This window comes from Colobus angolensis, unplaced genomic scaffold (assembly GCF_000951035.1).
Source record: "Colobus angolensis palliatus isolate OR3802 unplaced genomic scaffold, Cang.pa_1.0 Scaffold172, whole genome shotgun sequence".
In the NCBI taxonomy this organism is placed as follows: domain Eukaryota; kingdom Metazoa; phylum Chordata; class Mammalia; order Primates; family Cercopithecidae; genus Colobus; species Colobus angolensis.
Genome location: NW_012114844.1, coordinates 2,567,434 through 2,589,436, shown reverse-complemented (window position 1 = coordinate 2,589,436; position 22,003 = coordinate 2,567,434). Strand labels below are relative to the sequence as shown.

Genomic DNA, 22,003 nt, shown 5'->3' with positions numbered 1-22,003 from the left:
TTTCTTTCTTTCTTTCTTTCTCTTTCTTTCTTTCTTTCTTTCTTTCTTTCTTTCTTTCTTTCTTTCTTTCTTTCTTTCTTTCTTTCTTTCTTTCTTCTCTCTCTCTCTCTCTCTCTTTCTTTCTTTCTTTCTTTCTTTCTTTCTTCTCTTTTTTTTGAGACAGGGTCTTACTTGGTCCCCCAGGCTGGAGTGCAGTGGCATGACCTTGGCTCACTGCAGCCTTGACCTCCCAGGTTAAAGCCATCCTCCTGCCTCAGCCCCCTAAGTAGCTGGGACTAAAGGTGCATGCCACCATGCCTGGCTAATTTTTGTATTTTTTGTAGAGATGAGTTTTCGCCATGTTCACCAGGCTGGTCTCAAACTCCCGGACTCAAGTGATCCGCCTGCCTTGGCCCCCCAAAGTGCTGGGGTTATAGGCATGAGTCACCGTGCCTGGACTTCTTATATATTTTTTCACAGATGTTTTTGCATACTCTGCCAGTTTATCTATACAGTCACTTCTCTATTATTTGTTTAAAAGGTGTTTTCTAAGTGATAGAAATTAACCCTTTGTTGCAATGCATTGCAAATGTTTTCTCCCGGTATGTTCTTTTTTCTTTGTTTGCCAGTCTTTCTAGATACAGAGTTTTGCATTTTTATAAAGTCAAGCATGCCAATCATTTTCCTTATGGCATTTACTTTTGTGTAATGTTTAGAAAGGCTTTCTCCACCCCAAGAATTTGGAAATTTTGTGTATGTGTGTGTTTTTTGTTGTTGTTGTTGTTGTTTTTTCTAGTGCCTGTATTAGCCTTTCTTTGTACATTTAGATCTTGAATCCATCTGGATTTCCTTTTATGTGTGAGGTGTGGTGTGGGTTTGTATCCATTTCCTGGGGCTGCTATGAGAAAAAGTCACAACAACAGGAATTTATCTCCTCAGTTTCTGGAGGCCATAAGTCTGCAATCAAGGTGTCAGCAGGGCCATCTCCTCCTGAAGCTTCTAGGACCATCCCTGTCCTTGCTGCTTCCAGCTTCTGGGGGCTGCAGGCGTTCCTTGTGGCTGCATCACTCCAGTGTCTGCCTCTGTCTTCACATGGCCTTCTCCTCCTCTCTACATCTTCTCTTCATTTCTAATTGGATTTAGGGCTCACCTGGATAATCCAGGATGATCACATCTCAAGATTCTTAACTTGATTAACTGTAAAAAGACTCTTTTTCCATATTTTCTGGGAGTTAGGACATGGCTGTATCTTTTTTTTTTTTTTTTGAGACGGAGTTTTACTCTGTTGCCCAGGCTGGAGTGCAGTGGTGCGATCTCGGTTCACTGCAACCTCCACCTCCCAGGTTCAATTCTTCTCCCGAATAGCTGGGACTACAGGCATGCACCACCATGCCTGGCTAATTTTTGTATTTTTAGTAAAGACGGGTTTTACCGTATTACCCAAGCTGTTCTCGAACTCCTGGCCTCATGTGATCTGCCTGCCTCGGCCTCCCAAAGTGCTGGGATTACAGGCGCGAGCCACTGCACCTAGTCCAGAATTTTCTTCCTTTTTGAGGCTGAATAATATTCTACTGTATGTATGTACCACAGTTTGTTTATCCATGTATCCATGGATGGAAACTTATAAGCACCTTTTGATTTTTGAGCCATATGTATATGGCGACTCTTTGTTTCTAATTTTTGAAGTTTTTAAACTTAATTGACAACATATAACAGCTCTGATGCCCTGCATTCTCTTGCCTTTCTTTCTCAGGCTGCACTTACCAGTGGGCTACCATGGCCGTGCCTCCTCCATTGTGGTGTCTGGCACCCCAATCCGAAGGCCCATGGGACAGATGAAACCTGATGACTGTAAGTGACCCCCGCATCCAGACCCTGCTGGTGCCCAGCTCTTTGTTCCCACACAGTGAGTTCTGTGGCCTCACTCACAGCAGTCTTTTTTTTTTTTCTGGTGTTATTCCAGCTAAGCCTCCTGTATATGGTGCCTGCAAGCTCTTGGACATGGAGCTGGAAATGGTAAGTAAGCTTGGTGTTTTATTGCCACGGGATCTTTAGACACCCAGCAGGAGAGCCCTCTGGGATGGCTCCCTGCACCATGAGCCGCCCACTCCTCTCCTCTTCAGCCACATTGGCAGCTGCTCTGTGTCCCCACCTGGCCGTCAGAAGGACAGTCGAGTCTCATTACTTGCAGATTCTGTATTTGAGAATTCACAACTATTTGCTAATATTTATTTGTAAGTCCAAAATTAATATTCACAGAGCTTTTGTGGGCACGTGTGGACATGCGCAGAGCAGTGAAACATGAGCTGCCCGGTGAGCACGTTCCCAGGTGAGGCTGGACAAGATGTTACTCTGCCTTCTTGTCTCAGCTCATGCTGTAAACACGTGTCCTTTGTGGTCTATTTAGTGCCATGTTTTTTGTGTATCTGTGCTTTTTTGGCAGTTTCACTGTTTTTTTATAATGGCCTCAAGTGCAGTGCTGAAGTGCCGTTTAGTGTCCGTAGCACAGGAAGACTGTGATGTGCCTAATGGAGAGAATATGCGTGTTAGTAAGCTTCATCCAGGCAAGGTACAGTGCTGCTGCCTGAGCTCAGTGTTCATGAATCAATAAAATATATTACATAAAGTATTTTTAAGCAGAAACATACATAAAACAAGGTTATATAGTTAAGTTTTGATTAGTTGATAAACATTTTCTGACCAAAGGCTTGTAGGAACCTAATCCTGTGTTTCCTCTGGGAACAGTCATTCTGCATTTGCTAATTCTGTGTTCATGATGACTTTATAAAAACTAATTACCCAGCCAGGCACAGTGGCTCATGCCTGTAATCCCAGCACTTTGGGAGGCCAAGGCGGGTGGATCACCTGAGGTCAGGAGTTCAAGACCAGCCTGGCCAACATGGTGAAATCCTGTCTCTATTAAAAATACAAAAATTAGCTGGGGATGGTGGCAGATGCCTGTAATCCCAGCTATTTGGGAGGCTGGAGCAGGAGAATTGCTTGAACTCACGAGGCAGAGGTTGCAGTGAGCAGAGATCACGCCATTACACTCCAACCTGGTTGACAGAGCGAGACTCCATCTCAAAAACAAACAAACAAAACAACAATAACAACAAAAAACCCCAAAATAATAATTAACAGGAGTGACAAGAATTGACTGTATCAGCCCCATAGCTGGGCCCACACAACCTCAGAACTGTGGTCACTGTAGGGCTGCATACTTTTTTAAATTAAACTTTTTATTTTGAGGTCATTGTAGACTCACATGCAGTTGTGAGAAATAATACGGAGATCCCAATACCCTTCACACAGCCTCCCCCGATGGCAGCATCCTTTGTAACCATGGTGCCTATCACAACCTGGATGTTGATGTTGGTATAGTTGGTCCCACCACCTGAGGATCCCTCATGCTGCAGGGCTGCCCATTTTCCAGAGGGGACATGGAAATCTGGGCAGCCCCTAAGGTGAGGGGACCAGGAAAGTGATGGGAAGGAGGAGCTGACCTGGGGGAGGGAGTGCTCCAGGGACCTGGCAGCGTCTTCAGCATCTCCTGGGTTGTCTGATGCCCAAGGGTGGAGTCAGCCTCCATGTGGGAAATGCAGACAGGCAGGTGGAGGGGGCTTTCCCACAGTCAGCACCTACAGTTTTAGGCGTTGCCTCAGGAAACTCTTGAGTGCCTCATCACTGATGGTGTAGAAGAAGCTGTCGTGGGGCCACCGAGTCAGGCTGAGGCAATGGGAAGCCTTGGTTGGTGGAGGCAGGCTGGAAGGCCCGTCTGCTTTTCTGGAGCTCCCTGTGTCTCCTGGGCTTCCATGTGATTTCTCTGGATTCAGTCCAGAGGAGGGAAATGAGTGAGCACTGCTGAATAGCCTGTGGATAGCAGAGCATTCCCTGCCAGCCCTCTGCCTCCTCTTGCCTTAGCAAGGGTGCCATGTGAGACTTTGGGAGGAGGACTCCCGACTGAGATTCATTAGAGCAGGGCATCTGAGCCCTGGTTTGGGGCCACGGTCTTCTCTCTGGGAGAACTAAGGACTCTGCAGGCAGACACTTCACCCATGTTGGTCCCTGTTGAGAGGGGGAGAGAAAAGACAGAGAGAGTCAGCGTGTGGAGAAATGGTTGGGGCAGAGAACCCAGGTCACCTGGACTGAAGGTTGTGGGATTCTCCATAAGATAGTGCTTTTGGGTTCTTTTTTTATCTTGATGAAAAGTTTGCAATGTTTACTGTCACAGAACAAATACAATGGTGACTAAGTTTTGCAAATGTCATGGCTGAGTCTATGTGTTTTCGAAAGAGATTTTCCCAATTTTTTCTTTCTAATGATGTCTGGCTAGTCTGTTGGTTCATGGACATCACGTTGGTGCTGTTTTTCTTTTTAGAGGTAGTGGGGTGATGGATTGGGGTTAGAGGCTGTGGGGTGTGCTCCCTCTGGCACTATTTGCTGCATGAAGGAGGCAGTCTTTTGGTTTTTCATTTTTAAAATTTTTATTTTTATTTTATTTTATTTTTTTGAGACAGGGTCTTGCTCTGTCACCCAGGCTGGAGTGCAGTGGCGTGATCTCGGCCCACTGCAGCCTTGACCTCCCTGCCTCAAGCAGTCCACCCACATAAGCCTCCTAAGTACCTGGGACTGCAGACAGGTGCCACCATGCCTGGCTAATTTTGTTTATTTTTTGTACAGGTGGGTCTCACTATGTTGCTCAGGCTTGTCTCAAACTCCTAGGCTCAAGTGATCCTTCCACCTCAGCCTCCCAAAGTGCTGAGATTATAGACGTGAGCCACAGTGTCTGGCCTGGCTTTTCATGACATGAATACAAACTCTGATAGTTTCAGTTTTACAAGCCCCATGTAGCTGTCGAGTCTTGAAAGGCAAAGCCTGTATGGGACGAAGAGGAAAGAGCAGAGTGGTCTGGGATGCACTGAAGGGAGGGGAGGCTGCTGTGGAGCTCAGGGGCGTGGAAGGAAGGCTGGGGGCGGGGGCAGGGCACACCACTGCACGCTGCTTTCCTGAGGCGTCTACCTGACCTCTGACTTAGAAACACAGTGGATTCTTGCCAGGCCCCTGTGGCAGTCCTGATCCATGGCTGGAGTTTGGAAATACCTGACCTTTGCTCTCTAGGTGACAAGTGACCTGGGCGGGCAGATCAGCTCCAGATTCTAATGAACTCTCCCCCATGTCAGGCTTTTTTTGTAGGCCCTGGAAACAGATTGGGAGAGCCGATCCCCATTTCCAAGGCCCATGAGCACATTTTTGGGATGGTCCTTATGAACGACTGGAGTGGTAATTACTGGAGCTCTGCTCCTGTGGAGATGATGGGGAGGAGGCTGGGGACTGGGGGCAATTTCATAGAAGCTGAAGATCTGGTGCAGGTCAAAAGTGGCAGTTGATGCAGTGACTGAGAGTGTGGGTTTGGGTATCAAACAAAGTTTCAGCTCTAAGAACTCAGGCCACTCACTTAACTCCTCTGAGCTCCAGTTTCCTCACGAGTGGCTAGGGACATGGCTGACACCATAACTAATATTTACTGAGCACTTATGTGTCAGGCCCTGTGCTTAACACCCTATATATATTCTCCCACTGATCCCTACGTGGTATGTGCAATATTATCATTCCCATTTTACAGATGAGGAACTGAGGCACAGGGAGATTTCAGTTAATTGCTGAACTAAGATTTGAAGCAAAACAGTCCAGCTTCTGAGCCTGAGCTCTCAACCCTTTGCCATACGTGGGAGGAAGGTGGCATCATAGGCCCCAGGAAGTGTCTGCCTCATAGTTTGAGGATGAGCTTCCGGCCCCTTCCCAGGGGATATCCTGACCACCACTGGGTCATCCTTTTCTTTGCTGTAGCCTGGCACAGTGGCCTCAAAGGACCTCTGTCCTTGGCACTGGATGCTCTTGCCCCTTGGTCCTGGGGCAGCCTGGCTGGGGCTGAGCTTTGTGGAGGGGGCTGTGCTGGGTGTCTGCTCCTTGGTCAAGGGCAGGAGGGGATCTTGGGGAGAGGCCCTGATCAGCATTTGTAAGTCCTGGGTGTGCCCTTCTTCTGCAGCACGAGACATTCAGAAGTGGGAGTATGTCCCTCTCGGGCCATTCCTTGGGAAGAGTTTTGGGACCACCATCTCTCCGTGGGTGGTGCCCATGGATGCTCTCATGCCCTTTGCTGTGCCCAACCCGAAGCAGGTAAGCACACTCTCTGCAGGAAGCTCCCAAACCCAGCCCTTCTGCCTCCGGAACTGCTTGCCCACTGAGTGGACATGCCGGGCATGCAGACCATCGGGAGGGAAGCCCTGTCCCCACGGCATGCCCACAGTGGAGTGCCTGGGAGTTCCTGGCCACGATTACCTCCAGGCAGCCAGGGGGTCATTCTCCCTTATGGTTTCCCTGACCCTGGCACAGTTCTTGGAGAAAACACAGGATTTTATAACCTTAAGAATCTTGCAAGACCAGGGGATCTGGCCAGTTGGTAGGAGGAATCCCTGTAGGTACCGACATTGCACAACCTCCCAGGTGGCCATCAAATCGTGTTCTGTGCAAATGGCGCCACCTGGATCCCAACTCATAGAATGCGGCTTGGAGCCCAGCAACAAGGGAGTCCCGGCAGCCTCTGGTTCCCAGCACCACTGGGTCTACCACTGGGCCTAGGCCTTGACCCTTGGTCCCAGTCCCCGCTTCTCAGCCTCTTGCAATCTGCCCCACTCCATCACTGGCAACATCTGGCCAGAGTCACCTGCGACCCCATAGCCAGTGTCATGACCTTGTGTCCCCTTCAGCATGGACTTCCTGTGGCCCCTCACTCTTGTTGGCATTCCCTTACCCCTGGGCTTCTGGCATGTGACCTGTCCTCGTTCTCCAGTGTCTCTGAGTCCTCACGATGCCCCTCTCCAATTCTGACCTCCCTGTGGAGATCCAGGCCAAGCTCCCAGCCATTTGCACATCCTCACTTGAGCATCTCACCACTCATTTGCTGGGGGCCTCTAGCAACACCCTATGCAGGTCCTGCACCCACACTGCTCTCCCGTGTTCCTCTGCCTCTGGGGTCATCTCATGTTTGCTGTCCTACAAACAACCTTGAGATCTTTCCCTGCAAGCCAGTTCTAGTGAAGTACTGTGGGGCTTTCACACTCGCCCCTTGCTCTCTCCTCGCTGCTCCCTGCCCACCCCTGCTCATTTTTGGTGTCCAGGACGTGGCTTTCTCTCTAGCCAGCAGCGGCCCTGTCTAGTCTCCCTAGGGCCGCAAGGCCACACCTCTCTCTGCTTGTCCTCCAGTCATCTGCCGCCTTCCAGGTGTGTCATCATAAGGCTTTGCCCACCCTCCTCTGTGCCAGCCCTTCCTGAACACCATTTATGTACAGCCATCACTACTGTTACCCCTTCTGAACTATTATTTACTTAATGTTTTTCTTCAGAGTGGCTCCCAGTTTAAAACTTAATATATTAAGAAGGGAACTTTATATTCCTACTGGCATCACTAGCTACAGTGTTTCATAACTATTAGAATCACCAAAAACGATCTCATGTCCCATGGGTGACTGATGTACCATGCTTTGGAAAACACTGCATTTGGCCGAAGTGCAGATGTTCTGGCCCAGCCACCCAAGCTGCCTCCCTTGCTGGCTCCAGCACCAGCCAGGGCTGTCTGCTTCTTTTGTGACCCCTCTGCCTTCCAGGGGCCCTGCAATGCCCTTTCAGGCCCCAGCCTTTCCTCACAGGCCATGCTTTGTTCCCCATCTTGACCTGTCTGCTGCCCACCTTCCCTTTCTCTCCCCTCCCGTGGCTTACAGGAACATCTCTGGTTTGGCTTCTGTGACCTTTGACCTGCTGATGCCCCTTCCTTGGCTGCTTTTCCTGGAGCCCCACAGTATGATCCCCCTACTGCTATCCAGGGACACAGTGCTGGGACCCTGGAGAGGGAATGCTCCTGCTGTCTCAGACCCTCTGCCTGAGGGAACAGGTGCTGCCGGGGGCCTGACTGGTCTGGGGGCCCAGCCGGATGAGCTCAGCCCACCTGCCAGTGACCTCTGTGCTGTGCTTTGCCCTCCCAGGACCCCAGGCCTCTGCCGTATCTCTGCCATGATCAGCCCTACACATTTGACATCAACCTCTCTGTTGCCCTGAAAGGTATGTCGTGGGGGGATTGACATGGCCAGGAGTTCTGAGGGACTGTGTGCCTGTGTGCCTTGTCCTGAAGGCTCCTGAGCTTTGGCAAGGGTGGGGGCACATGCTACAGCCCTGGAGATGTGTGGCTCTTCTAAAGGAAAGAGGGCCGGGCACGGTGGCTCACGCCTGTAATCCTAGCACTTTGGGAGGCTGAGGTGGGCGGATCACAAGGTCAGGAGATCGAGACCATCTTGGCTAACACGGTGAAACCCCATCTACTAAAAATACAAAAAATTAGCCCAGCATGGTGGTGGGCGCCTGTAGTCCCAGCTACTCGGGAGGCTGAGGCAGGAGAATGGCGGGAACCCAGGAGGCGGAGCTTACAGTGAGCCGAGATGGCGCCACTGCACTCCAGCCTGGGCGACAGAGCGAGACTCTGTCTCAAAAAAATAAAATAAAATAAAATAAAATAGAATAAAATAAAATAACATAAAATAAAATAGGAGGGGAGGGGACGCTCTGGTGCTCACTGGGAACCTAACTGGGCCCATAGAGCATTAACCCTATCACTGAGCTCTCAGTGATAGGGCTGAAAGGATGGAGTCCAGCACCTGTGTCTTCCACTTGAATCCCGTCTCCAGCCTCTCCAGGGGCTGCCTGGCCCCTGCTCACATATCGCTACTGACCCTCACTTCCGTGGTGGGTGGCACATTTCATTGAGTGCCTGTTTGAAAGCATGTCCTTGTGGGTCTGCTCGCAGGAGGCTTGGCTGAGCCCCTGGGGCCACACAGAGCCAGAGCATCAAGGCCCCAGATTCCCACCCTGGGCCAGCCCTGAGTGTCTTGCAGACAGGCCTGAGATCCCCACCCTGGGCCAGCCCTGAGATAGACAGGGCCCACATCTCCCTGTGGCTGCTCAGCCCAACTCTGTGAACAGACCGGCAGAGAGTTGGTAATAAAGAGACTGGCTCTGCAGGCCGTGACTCTGCTCCTCAGCTGCGGGACTTGGGCAAGTTGCCCAACCTGGCCATGTCCTCATTTGTCATCTATGAAATGGGATAATAATGATGTTGACCTCATGGTGTGTTGTGAGGACCAAACATGTCAATTCATGCAAAGGTCTGGGACAGGGTCTGTACCTAGGAAGAGTCAGGTGTCATTTTCCAGTCCCAATGGGGGCCCTCAGGTGGAGAGGGTTTGCCTAGTGGCCACACACAGACCTCCTAGCCACACTCTGGCCACATCTCCTTTTTAGCTACATTCCTTTCTTTTTTTTTCTCTCTCTCTTTTTTTTTTTCCTGAGACAGAGTTTCACTTTTGTTACCCAGGCTGCAGTGCAATGGTGCGATCTTGGCTCACCACAACCTTCGCCCCTGGGTCCAAGCAATTCTTCTGTCTCAGTCTCCTGTGTAGCTGGGATTACAGGCATGTGCCACCACACCTGGCTAATTTTGTATTTTTAGTAGAGACGGAGTTTCTTCACGTTGGTCAGGATGTTCTCGAACTCCTGACCTTAGGTGATCCACCTGCCTCAGCCTCCCAAAGTGCTGGGATTACAGGCGTGAGCCACCGCGCCCAGCCAGCTCCATTCCATTCTTCCATCTGCTCTGTCTGCACACACCAGGCTTTGCCGTGTCTTTCTCACTGCCAGTTCCAGGGTCTCGGCCCTTCATGAGGTGGTTCCTGTCAGGAGGCTCAGTACCCTGCAGGAGTGAGGAGCTGTCGCCATGGGAGCAGGATGCTCCATGGAGAAAGGGCTGCCACAGAGAGCCTCCTGGCTGCTCATGGCCCCCTGGGAAGCTGTGCTGGGCCTGCTCTTTCAGGTTCCAGGTCAGGTAGCTGAGGCTCAGAGAGGAGAAGGATTCACCCCGAGCCACCTACCTGGTTAATGGCAGGGCTGGGACTCAATCCAAGCGTCACAAGTTCTAGGCTGGCCTCCTGCCACCCACTATGCATGCTTGGAGTATATTTTCTATCTGGTTTCATCCTAGATATTTCTTCCTGCCTGCCTAGAGGTGAACCCACCCAGGGGAGGCCACTGGTGGAGAAGGGACAAAATTATCCAGAAAGCATGGTGTCCAGAGATGTAGTCTTGCATTTGTAGTTCTGATGTTCTGAGTTGGGATCTGGGTGAAAGGGTCTGGGGAGGAGCAGGCTTGGGGGACCCAGAACTCGCATGGCTGAAGAGCACATCTGTTCTGTGCCACCTCAGAGGGGAAGTTAGGACCAAGGGAGGAAGCCAGGTTTTGAGGGAGCAGAGGAGCTTTCTACTTACTAGTGTTGTTCAGAAGTGGAACAACAACAGTCTGGTAACTTGCATGTAGTAGATGTTTAGTAAATATTGTTTAGTCCATTGTAAAGTAGCACATTGCCCATCACTGGAGGAGCTTGGCAGGGGACAGATGACCCAGCTATCCAGAGGACTCCTGAGGGGACAGCAGGTTATCCTTGGTCAAAGGTCACAAGTAGCCTTCAAATGGCACACTATCTCCAGTGGATTTGTGGGTGCCAGGTTCACTGTGTTAAGAAGGATTCTGAGGCTGCATGTGGACTCAGAGCAAACATGCGCTGTGATCAGTTAATGCTGCCTGCTGTAGGCATGGGAGGAGGAAGTGATGACTCGTGCGCATGTATTGGCCAACCCTGGACATCCCAGCTCTGATGTCCTAGGAGCTAATTGTTTCACAGACTTTAAGTGAAATCATGTTGGACGATGGGAAGCTTCAACCACAGAACAATTCTTTTTTAATTTTCCTCCCTGAAGCATGGAATTAAGTTTTCATCAATATTGCTTTTCTTTCCAACAGGAGAGGGAGTGAGCCAGGCGGCTACTATATGCAAGTCCAATTCTAAGGTAAGTTTTGACGCTGATCAGACCGCTTCTTAGAATTGGGGGAAAGAGAGACTTTTCTTCTTGGTAGGAGCAGGAGGAGGGCATTGCTTTTGGGATATGATGATGGCTCAGCCTGTGGGCCTGGAGCTTCTATGGCCTGTCTCTTTTAGGAGTGGCCATGGGGTCACAGAGGTCTGCCAACATAGAGGCTGCATAAATGTGGCCAGGGATTTTCTTGGGGGACAATAGGTGTTCCTGTAAAGGTCTAGTTCCTGGTTTATCCTGTCCTGCCAGGGGCTGTATTGGTGAGAGTGACTTATTTTTTAAGTGAACTTTTAATTGACGCATAATACACTTAGATAAAAATGCACACATTACTATAATCCCAGCACTTTGGGAGGCCGAGGTGGGAGGATCACTTAAGCCTAGGAGTTTGAGACCAGCCTGGGCAACATAATGAGACCTTGTCTCTGTAAAAAGTAATTAGCTGGGCATGGTAACATGCACCTGTGGTCCCAGCTACTTGGGAGGCTGAGGCAGGAGGATCACTTGAGCCCAGGAGGTTGAGGCTGCAGTGAACCATGATCACGCCACTACACTCCAGCATGTGTGATAGAGCAAGACCCTATTTCAAAAAATAAAAATTTTAAAAAGTGCATATTATACATGTATAGCTAGAAGAGTTTTCCTAAAATGAGCATCCCTGTGCAACCAGCACCCAGATCAGAAATAGAACATTTCTAGCACCTCAGCAGACCCTTGGGCCCCACCAGGTCACTTAGTCACTCCCTCCAGCAAAGGTCACTCCTCTCCTGACCTCTATTACCATATTTTTTTTTTCTGTTTTTCAGTTTTATAGAAATGGAATCATAGAATAGCATGTATTCTTTTCTAGCTGACTTCTTTGTTTTAGTGTTATATTTGTGAGATTCGACCCTGTTGCTCTTTGCAGTGATAGCTCCTTTTTCTCATTGCCTTCTAGTGTTGCACGGTATGTATATTCCACACTTGACGTATTTCTTTAAGTCACATCAGTTCCACAATTGATGGACATTTGGTTGTTTCCATTGTTTTTGGCTATCATAGAGTTACTGTGGACATTTTAGTACACACCTTTTGGTGCACATATGTGCACATTTCTGTGGAGTGTATATCCAGTAATAAGCTTGCTGGGTCATAGCGTACACGTAGATTCAGCCTAGGAGTACTTCCAAACAGTTTTCTGAAGTGGTTATACCAGTATATACTCCCACTAGCAGCATGTAAGCGTTTTGCCTGCTCCACATCCTCGTCAGCCCTGGTGGTGTTTGCCTTTTCATTCAAACTATGCCGGGGACTGTGACTGCAGTTTGCATTTCCCTAATGACTAATGCAGCTGGGCATGTTAGTCATATGTTTATGGTTCATTTGTTTCTTGGCCTTTTGAATATCCTCTGAATCATTGAACCATTCCTAGTTCCCCTAATTTCCCTTCTAATTTAATATTATTCTGGGCTCCTTAGGCTAGTAAGAAGAAATGAAGGGGCCTCCTTGTGGGGGCTCGTGGGCAAGAATCCATCTTTTGGGTTTCCTATGCCGGGATGTATGGCTGTAGGAATGGCGATGTGAGAAGCTGTGGCGTGGGACAGGCGTAGGTGTGCATTGCCTCTGAGTGTCTTGGGGGGCACATGGTACCTTGGACCCCTCTGCCCACAGCCTGACCTCCCATAGCTCTCCATCACTTCTTGGCCTGCCCTGACATCGTGTTTGAATCATTCAGCTCGATTGCCCAGTGTCCATCCCAAGGCCTGGCATGGGAGAATGGGAGTGAGGGCTTTGTTCACAAGAAGCCTCTGCTGTGGTGAGGACTTAGACTCTCCCAATGCAGGACTGGAGGGTGTTCCCAGGGCAGAGTGGAGTGTTTTACACATGGGCATGTTGCAGGCTGAGGGACTGAGCAGCAAGGTCAGCCCCTAGGGGATGCTGCTTGGAGAAGGTGGTCAGTTTGGGCTTGAGGTAGCAGAGGAGCTGAGGTTGGAGCTTGTGAAGGAGATGAAAGAGCTTGGGGGAGGTCTCTGGGCAGCTCCCTAGGAGGACAGTGTGTCCTTGCTATAAGGGCCTGGAGAGAGCTGGCTGGGGGAGCTTGGGACTGGGGAAAGGCCAGGGAAGGTGGTCGTGAGCAGGGCAGGCTGTGCTCAGTTGCCTCCGGGATGCTAGGCTGAGCCTGCAGCTGCTCATTCCACCTTGCGTCCATTGCCCACAGTATATGTACTGGACGATGCTGCAGCAGCTTACTCACCACTCTGTCAATGGCTGCAACCTGCGGCCGGGGGACCTCTTGGCTACTGGGACCATCAGCGGGCCGGTGAGTATTTGGCTGCACTGAGGGCTGCCCACACAGAGCATCCCTACTCCCCACACAGCCCCGAGGGCCCTCAGCTCACTCTCAAGAAGGAATTTCAGGCCCAAGGTGGGTGTATCTCACAACTCTGTCTTCCTCATAGCCTTTCTCTCTGGGTGCAGCAGGGACTTCTCATCCAGATTCAAACCTAAGGAGACTGGTGTGAGAACGGAAGCCTGAGTCTCTGCCTCTGTAGGGGAGCAGCACAGTGACATGTGGGGAGGAGTCAGGAGACGGTGATAGTGTCTTCGTTGTCACCATCTCACACTGTACCCTCCCAGGATGAGGTGGCCGTGCTGCTCTGCCCCTTCCTGCCCACTTGTCCCCCTGTAAGCCTGCGGGAGTCACAGAACCTTCGGAGACGATGACCCTGGGGTGGTGCATGCGTCAGTCACTCCCTGCAGGGGCCTGGCCGAGCCCTCTTGTTCCATGAGCTCTCGACAGGAGGGTGTTAAGCATCACAGTATCTGGGCAAACTGCAGCCTCCAGAGTGGGGAGGGGATGCTGCAGGGGGCACTGGGCACTCTGGTCAGGGATTCACTGATTCCTAAATAAGCAATGTCCTTAGTGGAACCATTGCTGTCCCCACAGGAAGAAGGGGCAGAGTTCCAGGTCTTAAAGGCATCTCTGCAGTGATCCCACCAAGGCCGAGACAGTGTTTCTAAGGGGCATGAGGGCCCCTGCTGCTTCTTGGGACTCCCAGGTCTTGCTGAGCATGGTCCATCCCAGAGCCAAGGCATAAATTCATGTTATTCTTTCCTTTCCTGTGAATAAGGAGCCAGAAAGCTTCGGCTCCATGTTGGAACTGTCGTGGAAGGGAACGAAGCCCATCGACCTGGGGAATGGTCAGACCAGGAAGTTTCTGCTGGATGGGGATGAAGTCATCATAACAGGTGAGGGCTGCCAAACCCAGCAGCTCATCTTTCTCCTTGCCTGCCATGCACTGTTCTAGCTGCGGGACGCTTCCACCTGGCCATGAAGCCATCTGTTCTAATGTATCTTGACTCTGCCTCCCAGAGTCTCTGCCTGCTTGTTCTGTCCTTCCCCACAGCTATGGCTACCCAGGACTTCAAGCGTGAGTCTCCCCAGGTCAGAAAGACTGTAGACATTCTGCTTGGTCTCCCTTCTCCCTGAGCAAAATTATAAAATCCTGGCAGGTTCCTCAGGGTCTAGACTTTGCAGCAAACCTCCTGTGCAGAAACTTGGTGAGCTATGACTAGGATCAAGGAAGGTTCAGCCGAGTTAGTGGCTGAGGCTTCCCAGCAGCCCATTCCGAGGAGGCGAGGGTGCCTTTTAATTATTCTGGGGGGCCATTCTGCCTACCACATTTTACTGATAGAGGGGAAGGCCACCATAGTGGTTAGCAGCACACTCTTTAGAGTTGGAAAGATTCAGGTTGGACTCCCAGGTCCCCCACCAGCTGTGCGACCTTCATTAAGTTATTTAACCTTTCTGAGACTCAGTTTTTCCTCATCTTTAATTTTTTTTTTTGAGTCAGAGTCTTGCTGTGTCATCTAATCTGGAGTGTGGTGGCACAGTCGCAGCTCACTGCAAACTCTGTCTCCCAGGTTCAAGCAATTCTCCTGCCTTAGCCTCCTGAGTAGCTGGGATTACAGGCATGCTAATTGTGTACATGTCAGTTTCCATGATTAACTAAAAGCTCTCCTAATAGTTTCCTAATACACCTGGCTAATTTTTGTGTTTTTAGTAGATACGGGGTTTCACCATGTTGGCCAGGCTGGTTTCAAACTCCTGACCTTGTGATCTGCCCGGCTTGGCCTCCCAAAGTGCTGGGATTACAAGCGTGAGCCACCGTGCCCAGCCTTCTTCATCTTTAAAATGGAGTGAATACATTACGTATTCACTGATTCACTTTACAACTGACAGCATAGTTGTAAAGATTAAATGAACTTGTTTATTCCCTTTGTAGACATTTAATGAGCACCTACTCTGAGTCCCATCTTGGGGTTCTGGTGGTAAAAAGACAAATGAAGTCTCTGCTCTTCTGGGTTTATATTCCAGTGTCGTGACTGCACCATTTTACAGATGAGAAAGTGAAGGCGTAGTGGGGGGGTTAAATGAGTTGCCCCAGATCTGCAGCCAGTAAATAATGAAATCTGGTTTCCTTTCCAGGCAGCTTATCTTCAGAACCTCGGTGTTTAACACCTTTGATAGTGTCTAAAGCACCTATCAGAGGACACGTTACCTTGTGAGTGCTTAAAAATGGTGATGATGGTCGTCTTTTCATAGTTATCTTTATTGTCATTGCTGCTTTTTTCCAGAACCCAGGTTTTAGAAGGCTTTGCCTCTTGACCTCTTCTTAATGGGATCCCTGCATGAAGTGACAAGCAGTGGCACCTGCTTGCCCGGTAGAACAGCCACCCTGGGGCGAGGTGGTGCCCAGCCTCTGCACTAACACTCCATGTCCTGCTCTCCACCTGCTGACCACACATTTCCCTTGGGATGCCTAATTGTCACCCTTGCCCCTCCTTCTTTGACTGTCTTGGTACCGCTGACAATCTATGGGCTGGAACCTTGCCCCCGTTTCATCAGCACAGTCTGTTGGGCATCCTTGGAAAATGCCCTGCCATCTCTGTGCCACGGACCCACTCCACACCATCACCCTTCCAGGCCTGAAAGAGCTTTTGCACCAGGCCCTTGCAATCCATCCTGCTCATGGTGCCTGAAAAATGAACCTTCATGTTTGCTTTTCCCATTACTCTTCCACTCAAGGTCTTCTCAAAGCTGCTGTTTCAACAAGTCAGTATCTTCCCCTCTGATTCTGCTCTGTCTGCTTCGTCTTATAGTCTTGTTCTAATACGTAACCCTCTGTGATAAGAGAGTTGCTTTTCTCATTACCTGCAAACTCTTGGATATACCCGGGCTCAGCCCAAATGTTAGCTTCTTTGGTTTTTCAGGTAGAATCAATATCTCTGTCCTCTCTGCTAGCAATTCATGGAAAATACAGAATTCTGGTTAATGATGTTCATGTCAGTTTCTGTGCTTAACTAAAAGCTTGTGTTAGTTTCCTGTGGCCTCCGTAACATAGTACGGCAAACTTTGTGGCTTAAAACAACTGAAATGTATTCTTTCTCAGTTCTATAAGATACAAGTTCAAAATCCTTGTGTTGGCAGTGCCACGTTCCTGGAAACTCTGGGGAGCGTCTGTCCCTGGCCTCTTCCAGCTTCTGGTGGAAGCCTCTTTGGCTTGTGGCCACATCGCGCCGATCTCTGCCTCCATGGTCACATTGTCGCCTCCTCTTCTGTCTCATCTCCTTTACCTCTCTCTTATAACACACATGTGATAGCATTTAGGGCCCACCTAGACAATCTCCTCATTCTAAGATCCTAACTTAATCACATCTCCAAAAAAATTACTATATAAGGTAACATTCACAGGCCCTAGGGATTCGGCCGTATGTCTTTGGGGGCCATAATTTAGTCTACTCCAGAGCTCTTGGAGAGCAAAGTTTAGTCCAAGTAGCAACCACGTAGTGCATGCTCAGTGTGGCTGTTGGTTAGTTCTTTGAATAAAGTGGATTTGGTAGAGAAGATGCAGGCAGAGTTCAAAACAGCAGATGATACCCATTATTAGTCAATAAATACCCATTTTGCTCACATTTCTGCAGCCTCATTATACCTCTCTAATTTGCATTTGACAATATTTACTGAACATCTGCTGGTAGCCAACCATATTGTAGGCATGTCCACCTTCCTTATTTCATTTTTTACTCACAATAGCTGTTTGGTAAAATATATCATTGCCCTCATTTTGCAGAGTAGAAAACGTAGGCTGATAGAAGGCAGGTTACTTGACAAAAGTCCCACAACTGGGGAAGCCAGGCTGCAACTGAGGTCTTCTGATTCCCCTGCTGGCTTTGTTTCTAGTCTTTCTGCAATGCTTGCCAGACCTACCGCAGGCCTTTGGTCACGGTTCTGTGGATTGCGTGAAAGCACTTTCCGAAGTTTTGATTTGGGGAAAGGAAGGAAAGAGATGATGGCAGAAGAGAAAATGGTGGCTTTAGCTCTCTGTTGTCAGTGTGATAAGGCCCCCTGACTAAGCCATGCTAGACCAGGCAGCTGTCCAGGGCCTGGAAGAAAGGAGGCTGGTATTTAGCAGTTGGAATGCACATGTGTTCTTGACATTTGAGCCAGAGAAGGATTGAGAAAGGAGCCAAGATGCCATGAGAGTCATTTCCATGTTTGTTTGTGTATACAATGCCTTGCTCCAGAAGGATTTTTGGAGGCCAGCAGAGGAATTCAGGGAAAGGCAGTTCCTTGGATCTGAAGAAGCATGTGTTGGCAAGTGAAGAGGGAAATGGGAACAGATACGCAAAATCCCCTGGAACCAAGAAAGAAGAATTATAATTTGCTAAGATGAGAGGCATACATTATATATTAATAAAAAGAAAAAAGAGAATTTCATACAGAAGGGGACCACTGAAAAACTCAAATGAGTGCATATTGCTAAAATTTGGGCTGTGTGTTTATGGGGGAAAAGAGGGGGTAAGCAGAGGAGCAGGCAGGTGGAGGTGGTGCGTCAGCTGTGTTACCTTGTGCAAAGGTGCCCCGTGTCGGCGGACAGCTCTGCCGTCACCTTTTACGACTTCACTGGTCAGCCCTGCTGAGCTGCTTTCTTGCTTGAAAGCTACACATGGTTTCTTCAGCTCTTCCTGGCTTTCCTCCTCCTTCTCTGTACCTGCTCAGATGCCTTTATGGCTGCCTCTCATTTCCCTGCTTGCTCTTCACGGATGCTCCTTCCCCAGATCAATTTCTAACCATTGGAAATGTGATAGAACATTCAGAAGTGCTGGCATCAGCCAACGCCGCAGCACTTACTGCAGGCCAGACACTGTGCCAAGTGCTTTACCTGCAGTACATTTTCTATTCCTAACAAGGCAGCTACTTTTATTGTCTCTATTTTTCAGATTTGGAAACTGAGACCCAGAAAGATGCATATTTACCCAGGATCACACAGGCGATAAAGGGTGGAGCCAGGGTTTGCACACAGGCAGCTGGGCTCCAGGAGCTGTGCTCTGAACCCTTGTGTCCTCTTGCCTCTTTAAGTGGTGCAATGAGATTCTCATTTCTGAGAGTCCAAAAACCACAAAATGTTCAGCAAGAGAACAGGTGAAGTAAACAAACCAACAATTATCAACAAAAATCTCTGATGGTCTTGGTGTAACTCATCCATCCCCTAGTCTCGCTCACAAGCCCCATCTAGTGTTCAGCTTGCAACTTGCAAGAATGTGTTCTCACAGGCATTTGCACAGATGGCTCTGCACTACTGGACACATGCATTTCCCACTCTCCTTCAGATCTTTGATGTGTTGATAGTTGTGGTTTGTTGTGGATTCTTTCTTGGTATCTGACATTATTTGGAAACAATATCTGGGCAAAAGTCTTTCGTTTCTTTCCCTGTATCTCTCAGTGGTGGCATCTGCCTCCTGGTCTTCCTGTGTCTCTGTTTATTCCAGTTTCTCTCTCCAGCTTTATTGCTTCCCTTACCTGGCACAGAATTCCTGGGCAAGGGTGGCCAGGGGTCCCAGGGTGTAGAAGCGGTGACCCTTCTCCTTCAGGACCATGTTTGGGAGAAGGCTCTTTAAAAATGCTGCAGTTCCGAGTTAGTTGTTTAATAAATTTCTGCTGGGAGCCAGTTTTACTTTAATAGGCTTTTTTTCCTCCAGTGGTGTGGATATTTCTGAGCATTGAGATGGAAGAGTGACTGACAGAAAATAAGGAAGCTGAGCAACAGAAGAGGCGAGGGCATAGCTCTCGACAAAGGGCATCCCTGCACGTTGTCAGCATGTGGGTCACGGGGTGCGCCCATCCAGGGAGGCTGGCTTGACTGTGCTGGCGCCAGGGAGGGTAAGGGGCTCCAGGACCAAAACTTCTGGGAATGCCACTGTGGTGTTCAAGCTGCTGCCTTTCCAGAGAAGGATAGTGGTCAGAGTGGCCCGAGCCGGAAGGCCCGTTCAGATGACCAGGCAGTGGAAAGGAGAGGGCCAAGGAAACATGCTGGGTTGAGCTGCTGCTGAGCAGGGGTGGCCATGAGGACCACCTCAGAGAAGCTGTACCCTTTTGGGCCGGGAGGGCTTGTTGAAGATGTTGTTGACCCTGTCGCGCGGATCCATCCTTGGTCTCAGTGTCAGACGGCCATGAGTCTTCTCAGCATTGTGCTCGGATTTTTTTCTCTTGGCTTCTGGGATCTTGTAATGCATCATTTCTCCTCTTCACATTGGGTAGCAGGAAGCACAGCTCCACGTTTGGCGCTTGCCTCCAGCAGACGAGGGGATCTAATAGTATTTTTCTGTAAGTCAAGGTCATTAGCATCCCCAGAAGTGGCTTTGCCTCCATCCTGGGCCTGGTGTCGTCTCAGTGGTGCCCTGTCACTGCCTCTTCTGGCTTTCATGTGGCTCGGGGCCTTTGAGAAGCAATTCAACCCAGGTGCCTGAAGGCCTCTGTATTGACTTGATTCTGGTAAGTGAAAGTTGCTGAACACTCCTCTGTGTCACCTCATTGCCCTTCGAATGAGGTTCAAACGCCTTACCATGGCTTCTCAGAGCCCTTGGTAACCTGGCTTCTTAGGGTCCCCCAAAGGACAGCCTCACTGAACAGATGTGACAAATGCATCCCGTGCCTGAGTCTCTGAGCCTTTGCACATGTTCTTCCCTCTGTCTGGAGTGGCATTTTCATGTGTCTTCCCTAATGAACTCCTAGCTACCTGTCAAGGCCTGGCTCAGATGTCCCCACTCCCTGCTCCCTTTCCCTCCATGCTGCTCACTCAGCACCTTGTAGGCATTTCTCTGTATCTCTCATCCAGACCTCCCACTCCCTCTAAGTGGACCCCTCTCAAGGGAAGAGATGGACTTCTCTCTGCTTTTCCATCAGCCTTGTTGAAATGAAATTAAATGAATGAAACTAGTATTTATTAGTTTCTGAGATGTACTGGGAATTTCACTGAAGTATTTAGTCTAATCCTTACAACCTTGAGAGATAAGCATTGCTTTTCTTGTTTGTAGATGAGGGAGGTGAGTTCCAAAGTTAAACAGCTTGTTCCCAGCCACCCAGTTCATAATGATTATAATGACTGACACTTACAGGGTATTTCACATAGGGACTAGAGACTGTTCTCAGAGTTTTCTATGCATTTGCTCCCATCATCCTTGCAGCAGTCCTGTGTGGTGGGCACTATCATTAGATCCATTGCACAGATGAAGAAACTGAGGTCTAGAGGGACCCAAGGTCACAGAGCCAGTAAGTGGAGGAACTAGGCTTTGAACTCAGGTATTCTGGCTTCAGGCTAATTGACAGAGCGAGGATTTGAACCCAAACCCGTGTGGGGAGAGTTGACCACTGTATTAGTCTGTTTTCACACTGCTGTTAAAGACATACCTGAGGCTGGGTAATTTATGAAGAAGGAGAGGTTTAATGGACTCACAGTTCCACATGGCTGGGGAGGTCTCACAATCATGGTGGAAGGCAAAGGCACGTCTTACATGGTGGCAGGCAAGAGAGAATGAGAGCCAAGTGAAAGGGGTTTCCCCTTATAAAACCATCAGATTTCATGAGACTTCTTCACTACCATGAGAGCAGTGTAGGGGAAACCACCCCATGATTCAATTATCTCCCATCGTGTCCCTCCCACAACACATGGGAATTCTGGGAGCTGTAACTCAAGATGAGGTTTGGTGGGGGACACAGCCAAACCGTATCAGCCACAGGAAAGCTGTTGAGCCTTGCAGTTCCTCTGAGGATCCCTGGCTGGGAGGTGGGCCCAGGTTCTAGTCCAAGTGCTCCTGTGTGTGACTCTGCCCAGCTTCTGTGGAGGGTTATTCTTGTGTTTAAGATATGTGTGTGATTCTGATGGCACCTTCCTGCCTTGGGCCAGCTGTGTGCTGACGGGCACTGCCACTGCCTAGGTGTTGGTTCTGGTGAGCCCAGCAACTTTGTGACTGACCCCTGTCCTCCTCTGTTCCAGGATATTGCCAGGGGGATGGTTATCGCATCGGCTTTGGCCAGTGTGCTGGAAAAGTGCTGCCTGCTCTCTTACCATCATGAGATTTTCTCTGCTGTTCCAGAAACAAAGGGCTCAAGCACCCCTTTCAACCCTGTGACGGGGATCCTCCCTCGGGCTGTAAGCCTGGTCCTTCATTCAGTGACAAATAAAGCCATTGTGCTCTGAGGCCTGCACTGCCGCAGGTGCAGCTGTGTCCACTTATGATCGTGATTTGATCCAGTGGGTCAAGGTGTGTAAAGCCTCCCTGCCAGACATTCATGAATATGTTTTCTCTCTGTTATTCATGAGGTCAAGGGTCTTTGTGGGGTTTTCTTATTAGACATCCCAGGCCTCCTGATATTCCATGGAATATGAAAAGAGACTGGCACCTGTAGTAGTCAGGGTTCTCCAGAGAAATAGAACCAAGGAGAAAGAGGTCAATTGATTGATTGATTGATTTTTAGCAAATTGGCTTATGGGATTCTGGAGGATGGCAAGTCCAAAACCTGCTGGGTGGGTTACTGACTGAAGACCCAAGGAAGAGCTGCAATTTGAATCTGAAGCAGTCTACTGTCAAAATTTTCTCTTCGTCTGGGAAGTGAGTCATTATGAAGGCCTTAAACTGATTAGATGAGGCCCAGCCACATTGTGGGGGGTCATCTGCTTTACTCCACTGATTTAAGTTTATTTCACTTAAAAAATACTTTCTTAGAAACATG

General features: G+C 49.3%; 1 protein-coding gene across 4 annotated transcripts in view; it reads left to right on the top strand.

Annotated features, from left to right (window-relative positions):
• FAH (fumarylacetoacetate hydrolase (fumarylacetoacetase)) overlaps positions 1–21,719 on the top strand; it is a 35,481-nt gene extending 13,762 nt beyond the window's left edge. For 3 of the 4 annotated variants that reach the window (XM_011938374.1, XM_011938376.1, XM_011938375.1), the window contains 4 exons: positions 1,733–1,830; positions 1,943–1,995; positions 5,160–5,259; positions 6,026–6,765. In XM_011938374.1, coding sequence (XP_011793764.1) covers positions 1,733–1,830; positions 1,943–1,995; positions 5,160–5,259; positions 6,026–6,618 — 844 coding nt within the window. In that variant the 3' untranslated portion in view covers positions 6,619–6,765. Of the gene's footprint in view, positions 1–1,732; positions 1,831–1,942; positions 1,996–5,159; positions 5,260–6,025; positions 6,766–8,018; positions 8,095–10,879; positions 10,927–13,147; positions 13,250–14,060; positions 14,179–21,266 lie in introns of those variants that run through there. The other variant, XM_011938377.1, reaches the window with a different exon arrangement.
• The last annotated feature ends 284 nt before the right edge of the window (positions 21,720–22,003 follow it).